The following is a 15,428-nucleotide window of genomic DNA, read 5'->3' on the forward strand; positions in this document are numbered from 1 at the left end:
CACAGTTGCGCTGTGAATGAAGTGGTTTGGTGCTTCTGTTTGGGGTTTTTTTCTTGTTTGGGTTTCTTTGCCCCCGTTGATTTTATCTTTTCAGTGTGTTTTTCACCAGTAGTTTTGATGCTTTCTGCCAGAGTCGTGTTCTTCTTGTGCTTGGCAATTGTTTTTCTTGGAAAACCTGTATTTTAATTAGATCAGGTGGATCTTGTATGGCTGTGAATGAAGTGGTTTGGTGCTTCTGTTTGGGGTTTTTTTCTTGTTTGGGTTTCTTTGCCCCCGTTGATTTTATCTTTTCAGTGTGTTTTTCACCAGTAGTTTTGATGCTTTCTGCCAGAGTCGTGTTCTTCTTGTGCTTGGCAATTGTTTTTCTTGGAAAACCTGTATTTTAATTAGATCAGGTGGATCTTGTATGTTGTCCAGGGGAGACAGTGCAAAGAAAACATGTTTTCAGGAAAATGAAGGGAAGAGTATTAAAACAGACAGCCTGGGCAAGTGTTTTCTGGGATCTGGAGAGAAAAAGGCTGTGTAGTTCTTGGAAAAGATTTGTTCATCTAGTTAGTAGCCAGAAGGTTGATTGGTTTTCTGTTAAAAAACCCACACACAATTCTCTGTTCTTTTGAACTTTTAAAATTCGAAGATACAGATTGACATTGTTTTGGTTCACTTTACAGCAAGTCATGGATAATGTAGTATAAGCAACACTGTGTAAGGTCAGTCCATCTGCCTTTGAAAGGTGAATCTTCAGTTACCACAGTTCCATGGTCTAACTTAGTCTGCTCTTGTTTCTAATTTGCTGAGTTATCTTTTTTTGGGGAGTTGATGCATTGAGAAGGAATATATCTGCAGATCATTTATCTGTTTGCTGTTGTTTGGCATGTGTCTGGAGTTAGATATGGTGTAAATACAGGATTTCTGAAGAATTTGGACCGAGCCATGCAAATTCTGGATTTCCTTACTACTAGGACCTAAGCTGTTTTTGTGGAGTCCCTGTGACTCTCAGTTTCTTCCCAACTGACCCAGAAAATCTCTCCATTTGACTAAGTGGGGAATGGCCTGCAGGAATAACAGTCTTGTAATCCAGACAAGATCTTTCATAGAGCAAATGCATTTTGCAACAATGAGCAGTGCATTATGTTGGCTCTGCTGCTTTCTCGAGGTGGGTTCAGCCTGTTAACTCTTCTGTATCTGTTTAGAAGTGTAATCTTGTTTCAAACAATGGCTTAAGATAATATATTAGGCCTTGTGGAACTGTACTGGAATTGGGGGGTGTGCTGACCTTTTATTTCAGAATAATTAGTGTTTGCAAAACAAGACAAGAAAAAAAATATTGTTCCTATTTAGTGGTACCATGCTGAACTCTTCCAGAATAGCTGTTGCAGAGTACTTCTTTTCAAAGCACCTCTCTGGAGAATATTCCTGTGGATGAGATCCCAGCAAAAATCCATTAGCTTGTATTTCCCAGTAATAACATGAAGGTTTAGTAAACCATATAGGTCTATATTGCTGAGAGCATGATTTAGCCAGCAGGACTTTTATAGTTCTTGTATGACAGCAACTGCAAAATTGCCACCATTCACCTTGGGTGTCAAAGCAGATGCATTGCTTTCCTTAAAAGAATTCTTCAGGAATTATGATGTCTCACTGAGAACTCTCTTACTTGACAGTTCCTCTTGGTCCTTCCCAAATGTTTGTTGGTTTTGAACCACTCAAAAGGTCAGGGAATTCTGATGTCACTGCCTCTTTATTTTCTTGTGCTTTCCTGCAGTAAATCTGTGTTGTGTTGCAGCAGTTCTTTGCAGTTTTTTCCTATTTGATGAGATAACAAAAAATTTATCAGTTTGTCCTCTCAAAAGCAATGAGCAAAGTTTACACCCCTTTCAACTAATTTTCCTGTTGGAAGTTTCCCAGTAGTTTATTGGGCATGTTTCCATATAAAGTTTTTTTTCCACAGATTCTTTTGCATTGGATTCACAGAGAGGTTATGAAATCTAAAGACAGACCAAGCCAGGCAGCGGATTCTTGTAAGATGACTTAAAATTTGTTGCAGCTTATACAAGTCCATTATAATTTTAATAATACTTGAAATATGCAACAGGCAACAATCCGAGCAAGTGACATTGAAAAATCTCATAGTTCTTGTGCATCAGTGAGACTCCATGTGAGTCTTGTGTTCATTGCCCTCTTGCTGCATGGGCTTGGTAAGAAAGAGTAAAAGCAGACTTGGCTTATTTCCTGAGCTGATTGGTGGGATGCTGCCAGTTACTGGGCTGTGAAGCTCGAGAGACCTGACATACCTTTAAGGACAACCTCATTGGAGCACAAAACAATAGTCCATACACTTGCGTGGGAAAATGAGTAGACACGTAAGGAGAGCAGTGTGAAGGAAACTCATGACTGAGCCTCAACACAGAAGATTCATGCAGAAGGCAGAAATGAGAACAAGCTCACTCAATGATATAAAATTACTTCCTGCATGTGCAGAGATGGTATTATCTCCATAAGGGGATGGTAAGGAACATCAGAGGCAAGAAGGAGAGCGTCCAGCAGTACATCAGCAGTTAAAGAAAAAAGTGAAATGAGGGAAATACAGGCTTGCTGCTGACTGTGACTGGTGATTTACTGACAGTGAATATGGGCCTCATTTTCACCATCAAGGTGTTCTAGGCCTTTGTGCCTGTAGATGAGGTGCAAAGTGGAGGGTAGCTGTCAATAGTGGAAGAAGATTGGGTCAGAGCTCTCTTTAGATGTGGCGAAAGCATCTTTGTGTGCTGTTGTGTGTAGGATTCCAGTCTTCTAAAATAGGAATGCTGATGAGGACAGGGAAATAGAGTAAGAAAGCCAGTGAAGTAAGTGGGATGGATGTGAGCAGTTGCTTGTAGTGTAACTTGAGAATTTTCAATACAGAGTCTCTTCCACTTGGCTTGTCAGCCCTAAAGTGTTGTTGAAAGCAGCATCTCTTGCTGTTAATGAAGCTGGACAATTATAGAGTTATGCACTGCTGTCTGCTGCTTCTGAGTTCCTGAAAAATATGGTTAGTGATACAGCAGATTGCAACCCACATTTTCTCATAGGAATTAGAGTAATGGATGGGAGCAAATGCCTCTTGATGCTTAAATTGAAATGTGCAAGGACAAGTAAAGAAGAAGTGAAGGATGGGGAGGTTCACGAGGACTGTTGAACAGCAGAGCCCCCTGGATTTTTGGAGCGGATCACACTTTTTGCAGATTGCAGCTTTTTAATTTGTGAGAGTAAGTGCACAATCATTTCCCAGTTGATTGGTTTAGATTAACCTGAAGATGATGCTGGCAATCAGGAACATACAGGTGTTAAGGAGGCAGTGAGAAAGCTGTTAAGACTTCAACACACTCTGACAGTATATATGATGTAAATAAAATACTTAAGTCCTGTGCACATCACCTCATCTTACTGCTTCTGGAGAAAAGTCTTTTACCATCCACCAAACTCAGGTGCTTATCTGTGACACAGATGATGAGTAAGAGAACAGAGTGTTAAACACTTAGTCCTGGAGGTTTGGCACAGTGGTTAAAGAAGCAACAGACAGCAAGATGTTCTTGTACTTGCCCTTTCTGAGCAATCTGTATAAAATTCCTCTAGATAACACAGCTAATAGATATTTCAAATTAGGATCAGATATTAGGGTCTAGGGGAAAAATCTGGCTGATCTGCTATGTAAGTTTAGAATTTGCTAATGCTTTTCTAGACCCATCATGAAATGAACGTATGGATTTCAGTCAATGCTTAAAATCATGATGAGCATTCCAGTGGGATGATGAGACAAGCATGATGCTTCTGCAGACTTAGGCCTAAAAATTCTGTGGTGCCTTTGGGCATCAGTATTAGTCTCTGCCTACACCTGTTGTATGAAGGACTGGCTGAAATGAGTTTGTTTACACCTGTTGTGTGAAGGACTGGCTGAACTGAGCTTGTGTTCTTAACAGACCCATATCCCTCACTTCACCCCAGTGGTAGAAGATCAGATTCATGTTTACTGCTTTCCTCACCATAGTCCCAGGCAGTTCCTGGTAATGGATGTGTATGGAGTGCAGGTTAAGGAGTGTGGCATTAGGTGCTGTATCATATTCCAGCAACAGATGGCTGTAATGAGGGAATGTAATGTGATTTGAAATGAATTTCCTGATGTGTGGAGTACTGTAATGTCTCATCTAGTGTATGACTTCACATTTGCGAAGGATCCAGATCATTCCTTCTATATCCAAACATAACTGTGGAAGTGGTGCAAGACACTGTTTTATTTCTGTATGTAGTTTGGTGTGTGCTCATCTTATTTTCCTGCAGTACTACTCTCTTGCAAAGACCAATCATTGAGCAGTAGTGTGCAGCAACTTGTGCCATGGATTTTGGTTTCTTGAGTTGATGAGGTTCTTGATAAGGACTCCAGCTGTTTATTGCTGTCCCTTCTGTACTTGGATTAGTTCAGGAAAAGCCTCTTCATCTATGTCTCACCTCTCACCTTTCAGACTGAGTGATCATTCTAACCACAAGAAAACACAGAATCATTGGTTTGCTGCTCATCCATTGAGAGAAATTATATTTTTCATAAATCAGCTCTTTTCTGTGCCATAAAGCATATACAAGAAAGTGGTAGAATAGCGGGAGTTTTATTTGTTTGTTGTTTGACTGGGTTTTGGGGTTTTTTTTAATAATAGAATTGTTTGGTTAGTATCATTAATATAGAAATGTTTCCTAGCTGATATCAATGACTTCAGAGCAGGTTTTCTCATGGCATGCCCATATTGATTTTCCAGCTGCAGAAGATTGGAAGAGTTTCATGCAATTCAGTTAAAAAGATAAAACCCTCTCAGCCTGACTTTCAAAGTATTATGTTGTCAGAGCTGGGTCTGTTGTTTATTGTTAGATTTAGCATGGTGCTGGTCTTGAATCACTTTTAAAACCCATGTGTTCATAGCTGCTTGTTGGATCAATTCTGCATTTTATACAGAAGTGCTGCAGGAGAACATTTTAAATGTAGACTCTCAAAACATATTTGTAGTTTCACAGCCTTTAAGTATTTTGCAACTTCTTACAGTTTGTTGTTACTTACACATTTGTTTGCAGTTAATTATATATATGTGTGTCTATACAGAAAGAGTGAGTGGGAGGGCATGAAATTGTGTGTTCTCATGTTCAGGGTGTAAAACAATGTCTGCACTTAGGAGGCTGATACAATACATTGTAAAAAAAAAAGTCCCAAAACAAACTCAAACTGAAAGAAATATAAGGTTGTAATAGCTTAGTGTACTCAAATATACATAATTAATATCTGCTCGTGTTATGCTCTTGTAAGTTAAGCCCATGTTACTGCTAACAAATACTAACAGGTGGGTAAATTCCTCAGTTTACTGAGTGAAGTTTTAGTGCAAGATGTTAGAAAATGACATAGTACAAGACGTAGAATTTCCTTCTGAGCATTATAAAGAAAAGCTTTTTTTTCCCTCCATAAATGCTTCTGGAGAGATTAATATTTGTGGTAGAAAATGTTAAATAGGATGTTACTTTTTCTGAAGCCTATTAAGTGCTGAGTTTCACCTCAGATAGAAGATGCTCTTTGTACATGGCTCTCAAGTGTCCCATGGCTTGTAAGTATTTAAAACAGGTTTGGGCACTCACTGGTTTGCAGCAAACTTGTCTCTGCATTGTGACTGCTGTTAGATGCTGTGTGTCTATCAGGCATTATAGCCGAGCACTGTCTGCAGGTTGGATGAACTAAAGCTAAAATATTACAGCAGTTTTATGTTTAATTGAATAATGTGGCTGTGTTCTAATTTTCAGAGCAGTGGAAAGAGTTCTGTGTTGGAAAGTCTTGTGGGAAGAGATCTACTCCCACGAGGTACTGGAGTTGTCACCCGGAGACCCCTAATTCTGCAGCTGGTACATGTTTCCCCAGAGGATGGTCGGAAAACAGCTGGAGATGAAAATGGTAAGTGTGATCCAAGAGTGTTTTGCCTTGTTGGAAAGAGACTTCTAATCTTTCTTGTGCTTTTAACTGAAAAATTAGTTGTTGTAATCTTAAAACTCTAAGTGTGCTTTCTAAAATTTGCTTGGAAGAAATCACGGCTGTTGTCACATCTGTCCATTTAGCAAATATCAGGAAGTCAAAATCTTTTGGATATTCGAAATACCTTTAATGTTATGAGCTTTCCTGTCCTTCTCTTTCCTTTTGAGAAAATTAGGCCAAAGAAAGCATTTCAGTAATGAGGATAATTGTCTAGAGTGTAAAGAACATGATTTTCTTGTGTGTGTTTTACTTCACTCACTTTTGCTTGATTGAGAGGATGAATATGACTTTTTAGAAGGAGGTTAGGAAATAGGTAAGTTCTGAATGGAGAGGAAGAAGGAGAAATGAAAACAACTTGGTAGTAGATTCAAACAGAATTTGATGGGCATGTTCAGTAGCTTACAGATATTGCCTTATTGGGCTACACAGAGAGATTCAAAGCACATCAAGAACAGCACTCTTAAGTGTTCTGAAGGTGTCTAGTTTGAAACTTGTCTTCTGTAGTGTTTCTGTATTATCCTGCGGCAAATCAAGAAAACAGTCTTGGTTGCCCCTTGGGAGTTTCAATGCTCATTCTAAACTAGCTAATGCTCTTGATCTTAGGAAGAAGCAGCAGGGGCATATCCACCTTTGGACTGTAAGACAAACCTTAGCTTTTTGATGTAGGCAGTAATGAGTGCACAGGCTTTTGATGGTGTGATAAACTTGGGGCTATAAATAGTAATTCTAATTGTGCTGAATTCTAGTAATAGGAAGTCAAGATATTGCAAGTTCTTTACAGTATTTATATTCCTGTAATATTGATAGCCTTTGGTTTCCAAAGCGGTTACTAATACTGTGCAGTTTAAAAGGTTTAAGCTCCAATTTTTGTTGTTGCCACAAGCAGAGAACACAATTAGGTTTCATAACAATTTAGCCTAACTTTTAGCACACAATCCATGTGAGAGATTGTAGGACAATTCAGATTGGAAATGATCTCAAGAGGTCTCTAGTCTAGTCTCCTCCTCAAACAAGGGCCAGTTCTGAACTCAAGACCAGGTTGCTTCAGTCTTTATCCGGTTGGGTCTTGAAAACCTTCAAGGGTGGAAAATTCAGAGCCTCTGGGCAACCTTTTACAAATGGTGCATTTGATCTCTTTAAATGTGGTTTTACACTACTTGTGCAGTGTATAGTTTCTAGCACTTTTCAGAAAGTTTTGATTCTGAGTTGTAGGGTAAAATATTATTTTGTTCTGTTCTGCAACTTCACAGGTGTAAAAGATGCATTTTTCATTAGAGTATTCTGAGTCAAGGCAGACCTTTCCTGTTGTAGGTTGTATCTGAATGACTTGAGCCTGGGGATTTGGGTTCTAAATTTAAAATGCAAAAGGATGTTGGGCTACATTATTATTTATGATGCTCATTTAGCTTTTTTTTGGGGAAAAAACCAATATGTGTTATAATCTCACCTTGATGTTCCTTTGAGAGAGTTGTTGGCTTGTTTGGTAAGAACGAAGAAACCTTTATGACTTACCAGTTGAGTTTGAAATGCCTCTTCTTTCTCCAAATTTCAGGCAAATCATGGGCTAAATGATTTTATTACTGATCTGGTTTAGCCAGGTATTTCAGACTGATGCATATATTCTGTGTGTGATTTGGTATAAAGGAAATGTTCTCATTAAGCTTTTGCTGTTTATGATTAGCCTCTAATGATTCAGCACATACACTGTGTTTGATGTGGTGATACCACACTGTGGTGTTCTCTGATCGAATTGCAAGAGAAGCAGCACTTATCAGAGAACTGGGCCTGGTCTTGTGAATTATTAGATAGGTCTTGTAGCAAAGATGTGTTCTGGTAGTTTATCCATTTGTTTGGAAATGGAAAAGAAGAGGGAACTGAGCAGTGGTAAAGCCGTGAATGTCTTTTCTTTTTGTTGTAAGATAGGAAACTGAATGTTGTTCAAATTTTAAACAGATAGAAGTGATATGGAACATAGGAATAATTAATACAGTTCTGTTGCTTGATAAATCAACACTGTTGTCAGCTTTTTGCTCTCTACTTCAATTAGCAGTCTCATCCAGCTAGCTCCCAAACAATATGGTCTGCTTCATTGTACGTGGCTTGGTAGAAGCACAAGAGAAAAACACACAAAAACTCTTGCCATCTAGGTAGTGTCAAGGATGGAAAAAAAATGGTACAGTGTGCAGGAGGGATTGGAAGGTGTGCATGTGCTTTTTTCACAAGTAAGCTTTTTTTTTTAAAATTTAGAGAAAGAGAGCTACTAAAGGATGAGGAAAAGACTTCAGATGGTAGTTGTCTGGGTCTGGGAGCTGTGAAGACAAACTAGAAAGCTAGGAGTTTGGCATTTGGGAAGTTATCACTGCCATTGCATACAGAAATCCTCTGTAGTGGTGACCTTCTAGGACTCAGTGGCTTCTCTGTGCTCCCACTGTGCATTGGGTACATTTCTACTGCTTTAGGAAGGGAGAAGAGATATTTGAGTAACTGAAGTCAGTAAGAGCTTAAAAGGTGTATTGCAGTCTAGGATGCAACAAGTACAATTTGGTGGAGAGCTGTTCTGAGAAAAATACTGTAATATGTCTAGTTTTCCTTTGTGTTAATTAACGAGTTCAGGTCTTACCAGATATGAAAAGCCAGAAAAGCAATCAGACTGTTGCTTTGTTTGGCAGGTGTTCTTGGGGTTTTTTTGAAAGGCAGGATGTGTTTGTTCTTAACTGCTGCTGTTTTAATAATATCTTATACTTTGTAATGCTTAATTTTGTAATGACCACAGTCTAATTGCTGCACACTTTTATCTAGCATTGAATCTTGAATGTAATCAGACGATTAGATCACCTGAAGGTTTTGCCCAAAAAGCTTTCAGAATTACTGTAACTGGGGGAAGAGTGATTTACCAGTTAAATGAATGATTAAAAAGTGTTCTACATGCAAACCAGAACATGGGGTTGTTGAATCTAGGCTAATTAAAACACTTCCTCCTTGCATTCAGCATCCTTACCTTTAGAGTAATGCAAATCCTTTCTCCTTTCCTAAAAACTCCGTTGCATTAGATTAGGTCTGTTGGGAAATTTTTCCATAGAAGTTAGCAAGTTAAAATGCCTCTGACTCGAATGTGTCTTTTAGAATATTTATTTTATGAATTTCATAGATTATACTGAAAAAAACCCCAGTTATTTATACATAAAATTAAGCCTTATACCTAGCTGCAAATTCCTATGTCACCACAAACCCAATAATTTAAGTCTAAAACAGTGTGTCCATGAAGGACATCATATCCAAGGAGGGACATAACAGGAGAGTTCTTTGTCCATATCTTTCAAATGTAATGATGATAGGATCTTCCTGTATATTTTTCTTCCTGCTTTATGCCTCTCTACTCTTAGATTCAATTTTTGAGAGGAGATGAGCAATACAATCCTGAAGACACTGTAGTTTCTTCCTGTGTGTGCATTTTGCTTTATTTCCTCTGAACCACAAATAAGCTAAACCTATTCAATAACCTGGAATCAATGAACCGTTTCAATTTGCACTTATTTTTTGAGACTAGTATGTAATTTTGCCTATTTACCAACCAAGACAAACAAAGTTTCCTCCTAACAATGGTTTCTTCATAGCTCATGTGCCTGCAGAACAGAAAGGATAAAAGTTTGGTTTTTAAAAGTTTTCCTTGATGGATCCAGTCCATCAAAATCAGCATATTTCCACTGATGATACATATACCTTTGACTCACTTCTCTGAGCAAGACAATAAAATAACTCCAGGTGTACTAAGCTTTCCAAACTGATGAGTTGATTGTTGCTGTGCTACTTGCATTTGTACCAAACAGGCACATACCAAAAATGTCTTCACCAGTTTGTTTTGATTCTTGCACTTCCATGGTGCTGTACAGACATCACATAAAAATAGAGTTGTAAATTCATCAGCTCTTCAATAAAAAGAGGTTTTTTTCTGTAATGGGATTTCCATAAATACATTGAGAAAATCGGAAGTTGAGAAGGGTGATAGCTGTGTTCTCTTTTTAGATCTGTCTCAGAACTGATGTGTTTAATTGAGTATTAGAAATACTGGTGCAAAACCTCAGGTTACTTTCCCACACAGTAATATTACTTCCAGTGACCTTAAAATGTTTCCTTAGCCTTTCTGGTTCTTGCCATGAATAAGTGAAGAGAAACACATTTCACCAATGAAGTTCAGCTTTGTGGAGCCTAATGGTGCTGTTTTCTGTGCTCAGATAAAAAGACTGAGCTGTTGGAATTAGGTGAACAGCAATAATAGTTGTCATCAAGTAAACTTTGTTGACTAGACTGCCTGATTAATATGCATCATTTCTCAGTGTTTAGTGAAGATCTTACTTCTGTGCATATTGCTAACATGTTACACGTTCTCATCAGTACTAGAAGAGCACATCTGTCTGCATGCATTTGTGATCTTTGTAATAGAAGCTGGTACTGGAAGTTAACAAAATGCTATATTAAATATGATTAAGAATGTTAAACACAATTCAATGCTGTTTCTCTTTAACTGCAGACCCTGCTACATGGAAAAATCCAAGACACCTTTCTAAAGGTTGCCTTTATCCACTTGCTTTTTCTCCCTACACATAAAATGCATGCTTATATACACTAAGCACATACATTTCATGCCAAGTTCTTGTTGATTACACTTTTCCTTTTACACTTCAGCTACTGTGTTGATTGATTCTTTTGCTTAGTCTTGTGATCTGGTTGATTTTTAGTTTTCTGACCTTATTGCATTAGAATGAGATGGGTTGTGCTTCTTTCTGTGCTGTTGCTACTTCATAGAACCTCCTGCACTTTTAATTCCCAAATCCTTTAAAAAAGAAAATCTCTATTGATCAGTACCTTGATTTTCAACATAGTGAAAAAAGGTTTTAGAAAGATGACTTGATTGTAGGTGAACGATGTTCTTTACAAATAGCCACATTTCTTGTAGACTGTTCTTCTAGAGCAGATTGCTGTGTCAGGGAGCAGAGAGGAAATGGCCACAAACTAAAAATTGGAGATGGAACTTACCGCTAGTACTTGGAAACCTAGTTGGGAAAGTGTGAGTCTCTCACAGTGTGACTCCAACTGCTGCCTGTGCCAGGAGGCAAGAATTGACAAGAGCTCCTTTGCTCTTTCTGGCACTGCTCCATTAGCCTCCAGCTAATTCCAGATGTCGATGGTGATGGACAAGAGTTAAGATGTTTGGCCTTTGATAGATTTGGGAAGTGACATCTTCTCCTAAGGCTTCATTGCTATGCAGAATTCTTATGTATTTTCTGTTTGCTTGGTTTTAGTCCTACAGGTTTTTCTAACTTTTTCTTTCAGCTGTAGTTTGCTCTTACTTGCATGGTAAAAGAAAAGATGCTAAGAGCTAGCTTTTTTTTTTTTTTTTCAGGTGTTTTAAGCTATTGTTAATAATTCTGCTTTCTGTTGCAAGCTGATATTTAGTGGACTAGACCATTTCTGAAAGATTGTAGAGTAGCTGATTGGCTCAGTCACAGTTAGGAAAGTGGACCATGTGTAATTAAAATTACAAATCATGAGATGCAGTGTTTCAATAAGCAGAATCATAAATGTATTTGTACTGATCTATTTAACATCTGACTATAGAAAGCTAACTAATTTTTCTTTTGCTGCTTGAAAAAAAATCACATTGTAGTTTTCGACATATAGTCTTTGAAAAATGTTATTGAAAGATCTACTTTCTCTTTCTCATGTATCAATTCTTCATTTCCAGAGATAGATGCTGAAGAATGGGGCAAATTTCTTCATACCAAAAATAAGGTATGTTCACCGTGATGATAGAGTAGCAGTGTCATAAATACACTGATGAATATGTCCTTAATTCTGTTACCTCTTCTCTTGACTTTCCTGAAAAGGAGATTATTCTGCCTGCTATGCTATATGGCAGAGTGTTGAGGATTTTGAAACTTTTGAAAACATAAAACATATGTTGTGTGTGTGATGGATTCTGCTGAGTTATTTATCGTACTCCTTTTTGCGTTACTTTTTGTGTTGATTATTCTATTTTGTGCATTGGCAAAATGAGAATGGAGATCACAAAGACAAGGGATATGTATAGTCACCAGTCTTTTCAGTCCAGTGAAGATGTGGCTACTGCAGAGGTTTGTTAGAAAGCTGTGGAAAAGAAGTTAGAGCCTAAAGTGTATCAGTGGCAAGAAGCAGAAATGGAGATGACCTGGGACTTCAGTAAGAGTCAAAGCTCAGTTCTTTGCTTGAAGAAAGTAATCTTTTGTTTGCTGATGAATTGTATCAATGTTTATTGCTCTAAATTGATTTCCTCACCTTCTAGGCAGTGCTACAATTGAAGGAAAGCTGGGGAGGAGTGTAGAGGGAACAGTGCAAGCATAGCTCTGTGCTAACTTACTTTGGATTGGGGGAAGCAGAACAGCTTTGATAAGAGAGGAAAGTTTTGAAAATGAAACTCTGTGTTCTCTGTTGTCTTTGAGCTGAGAAGAGGTTCAGACTGCATATTGTTTATTAACTTCAAAGGATTCCAACTAGGTTCAACATGGAATTAAGTGTTTGACATTCACTTCATGTGAACACTAGTTAATAACTTCTGGATGACACTGATGGGTACTAAGTGCTAATAACTGCCACCTTACAGTATTAGTCAACAGATTAAACACTAATTTCTGTAATTTTTAGCAGTGATGATTCCTGTTAGCATCAGCTTGAGGGCTAATAGTAATTCTTCTTTTTTTTCTCATATTCTGTATGCTTAGTTTGTCACTGCCTCTTGCAGAAAGAGGGCATTATTTTGCAATTAGGTAACTGGATGCTGCCTTTGATTTTGAAGCAAGTTTTTTCTTTATTCAGATCTATACAGATTTTGATGAAATTCGTCAGGAAATAGAAAATGAAACAGAGAGGATTTCAGGAAATAATAAGGTAAATGTTGTACTGTCCAGCTTTGTCTTACTAAAGATTCTCTTGCTGCTTAAACCTCTCTTAAACATCTTAGATGTGAAAAGTCTTGAACTGTTCTAACAAAGAACACAGTGATGCTATTTGCTGCCTTGGTATTTTTTCATTGTATTTTAGATAAATGACTTCAGATAAAAGAGAATTGTTGCTTTACTTAAAGCTTGTGTATTGATAGTGCAAAAAGTAAACTGTGAGTTAGACTTGTTTGCATTTCTCCACATACATGGCTCTATGTGTAATTATAAAACTGAGTGTTCTATTCTTGCATATCTATAGAATCACTGGTGTATAAAAGGTTTTATGCATTATACTGAAGGAGAAGGGACAGGGCTGCTGCCATAGACAAAGGAATGGCTTGGCAGATGTGGCTGATTTTTTTTCCTTGGCCATGTAGTTGTAAGGTTTATGATGAAAAAAAAGTTTTTCTAGTATGAAACCATAGCTTTTGGGTTTCTAAAAGATGTGTTTAAATAATGCAGTGCAGTAATTATTTTCTACTATTAATGTTTCTAGGGGATCAGTCCTGAACCTATTCATCTGAAGATTTTTTCAACTAATGTTGTAAATCTGACTCTGGTGGATTTACCTGGAATGACTAAGGTAAGATGCAGAATGCTTCTCTTCTGACTCAGTGTGAGCAGTGTGTTTTTGAACAAGGAGTGTGTGGTGACTCTTTGGCATTATTCTGCATTGTTGGATAACCAGCTTTCCTCTGGTTAAGTAGTCGTTTTATAAATTTGACATATCACCATCTTCTGGTGTAAGATTTGGGTTTCTGGTGCCTTCTGCTGATGTAAGAGGTAGATTTGCTTAAGTTCTTCCTCTTTCTACGTACAACTCTTGTGCAGGCTGCATGTTATTTTTCACAGAAGAGGCAGCACTGCAGGTCTCAAAGCTGTGCTTGCAGACAGAGGAATATTTGGCTAGTTTGCAAATGTTTTCCACACTGCTTTTACAGAAGTTACATGAATTTTGTGTTAGTTGTATAAAGTGAGGATACACTATGTTCAGGTCCTGTTTGTTCAGGTTTTATATGGAATAATTTTTTGTAGCATGAAAATGACAAGGTGACTTCGTTTGCTGCCCATGCACACAGACACATCCCACTCTGCACTTGTGCAGGTGGTTCCTGGATATGGATATCAAGTCTCACACAGGCATAAATATACAATGTTGAACATCTCTGTATTGTTTCTTCTCTAGGTGCCAGTTGGTGATCAGCCAAAGGACATTGAACTTCAAATTAGAGAGTTAATCCTTCAGTTCATCAGCAACCCAAACTCCATTATTCTGGCAGTCACGGCTGCTAACACAGACATGGCCACTTCAGAGGCACTGAAAATTGCTCGGGAGGTAGATCCAGATGGTAAGCAGCAAGAAAAACTGTAATTCAGCTTCTTTTTAAAATTAAATCCTAAAATAAAACTGAAGTCATTTGGGCAAAAGTTAGTAAGAAAAGCAAATGTCACCACATTTCTAGAAAATGGTGGGTTTATATTGGTTAAAGACTCCTTGCTGCAGTCTCTGCAACTCTGAGAGTGCTGCAATGAGTTAGTAACTGATAGACAGGTCAAATAACTGTTTTAGTAGTCATAGGAGCCACTTCTGTTTCCAGAGCAGCAAAATAGTATTACAGAATATTGGGGGTTTTCAGAGTTTTACTAGTTTACAGAAGTCTGTTTGGGCAACTTGATAATTCATTCTCCAATGTTGTTTCAGCTAGTAATTGATTGTTTAGCTGTTAGATTAGTTACTCTTAGTAAGAATAAGATTAATATATGCTGTCAGTATTCATTTTGGTGCCTGTGTTTATGTGGCAGAACCGACTGGTTTGATTTAATTTAAAAGAGGATTATCATCTTATATTTACCTAATGACTCTGAAACAGATCTGAAGCTACTGGTTGCCTACTTCTTGCTTTTGTAAAGTGCTGCCAGTACCATTGAGTAACAAATGGCACTGTGTGATTGGAAAGGATATGGAACAGTACACTTGGGAAACAGGTGTACTGAAATTTGGCTAAAATTCAGTGTTGGTGAGCTTTACTGTCAAATTTTTCTTCCCATAAAGTGTAACATTTCTTGGTTGTTTTCAAATTCCAAGTCTGCCTTGGCTTGTTTGCCCAAGCCTTTCTGGGTTCCACAGCCTCATAACCTTGTGGGAAAACCACTTCTGGCAGCCTGCTCAGTCAGATTGTCCTGGTTCAAGGTAGCAGATCCCTTTTAATTTATCCTTAAATATAAAAATGATCAGCTGTGTTTTTTGGTTCACTTCCCAATATTCTAAACCTTCAAGGTCTGGAGTGGCAGCTCATGATGCATGTTCTGTAGGAGTAATGGTATGTAATGAGAACTTGAAGTACACATGAAAGTTTCAAGACCCAAGAAACTACTGATTTTGCTGAGGTGCTGGTTTGTTTTTTAGACTCAGAAAGAGT

General features: G+C 37.9%; 1 protein-coding gene across 1 annotated transcript in view; it reads left to right on the plus strand.

Annotated features, from left to right (window-relative positions):
* DNM1L (dynamin 1-like) overlaps positions 1-15,428 on the plus strand; it is a 32,413-nt gene that overhangs the window by 4,050 nt on the left and 12,935 nt on the right. The window contains exons 2-6 of the mRNA XM_009082215.1: positions 5,809-5,956; positions 11,778-11,824; positions 12,884-12,955; positions 13,505-13,591; positions 14,195-14,357. Coding sequence (XP_009080463.1) covers positions 5,809-5,956; positions 11,778-11,824; positions 12,884-12,955; positions 13,505-13,591; positions 14,195-14,357 — 517 coding nt within the window. The remainder of the gene's footprint in view (positions 1-5,808; positions 5,957-11,777; positions 11,825-12,883; positions 12,956-13,504; positions 13,592-14,194; positions 14,358-15,428) is intronic.

The sequence above is a fragment of the Acanthisitta chloris genome, unplaced genomic scaffold (assembly GCF_000695815.1).
Source record: "Acanthisitta chloris isolate BGI_N310 unplaced genomic scaffold, ASM69581v1 scaffold32679, whole genome shotgun sequence".
Lineage (NCBI taxonomy): Eukaryota > Metazoa > Chordata > Aves > Passeriformes > Acanthisittidae > Acanthisitta > Acanthisitta chloris.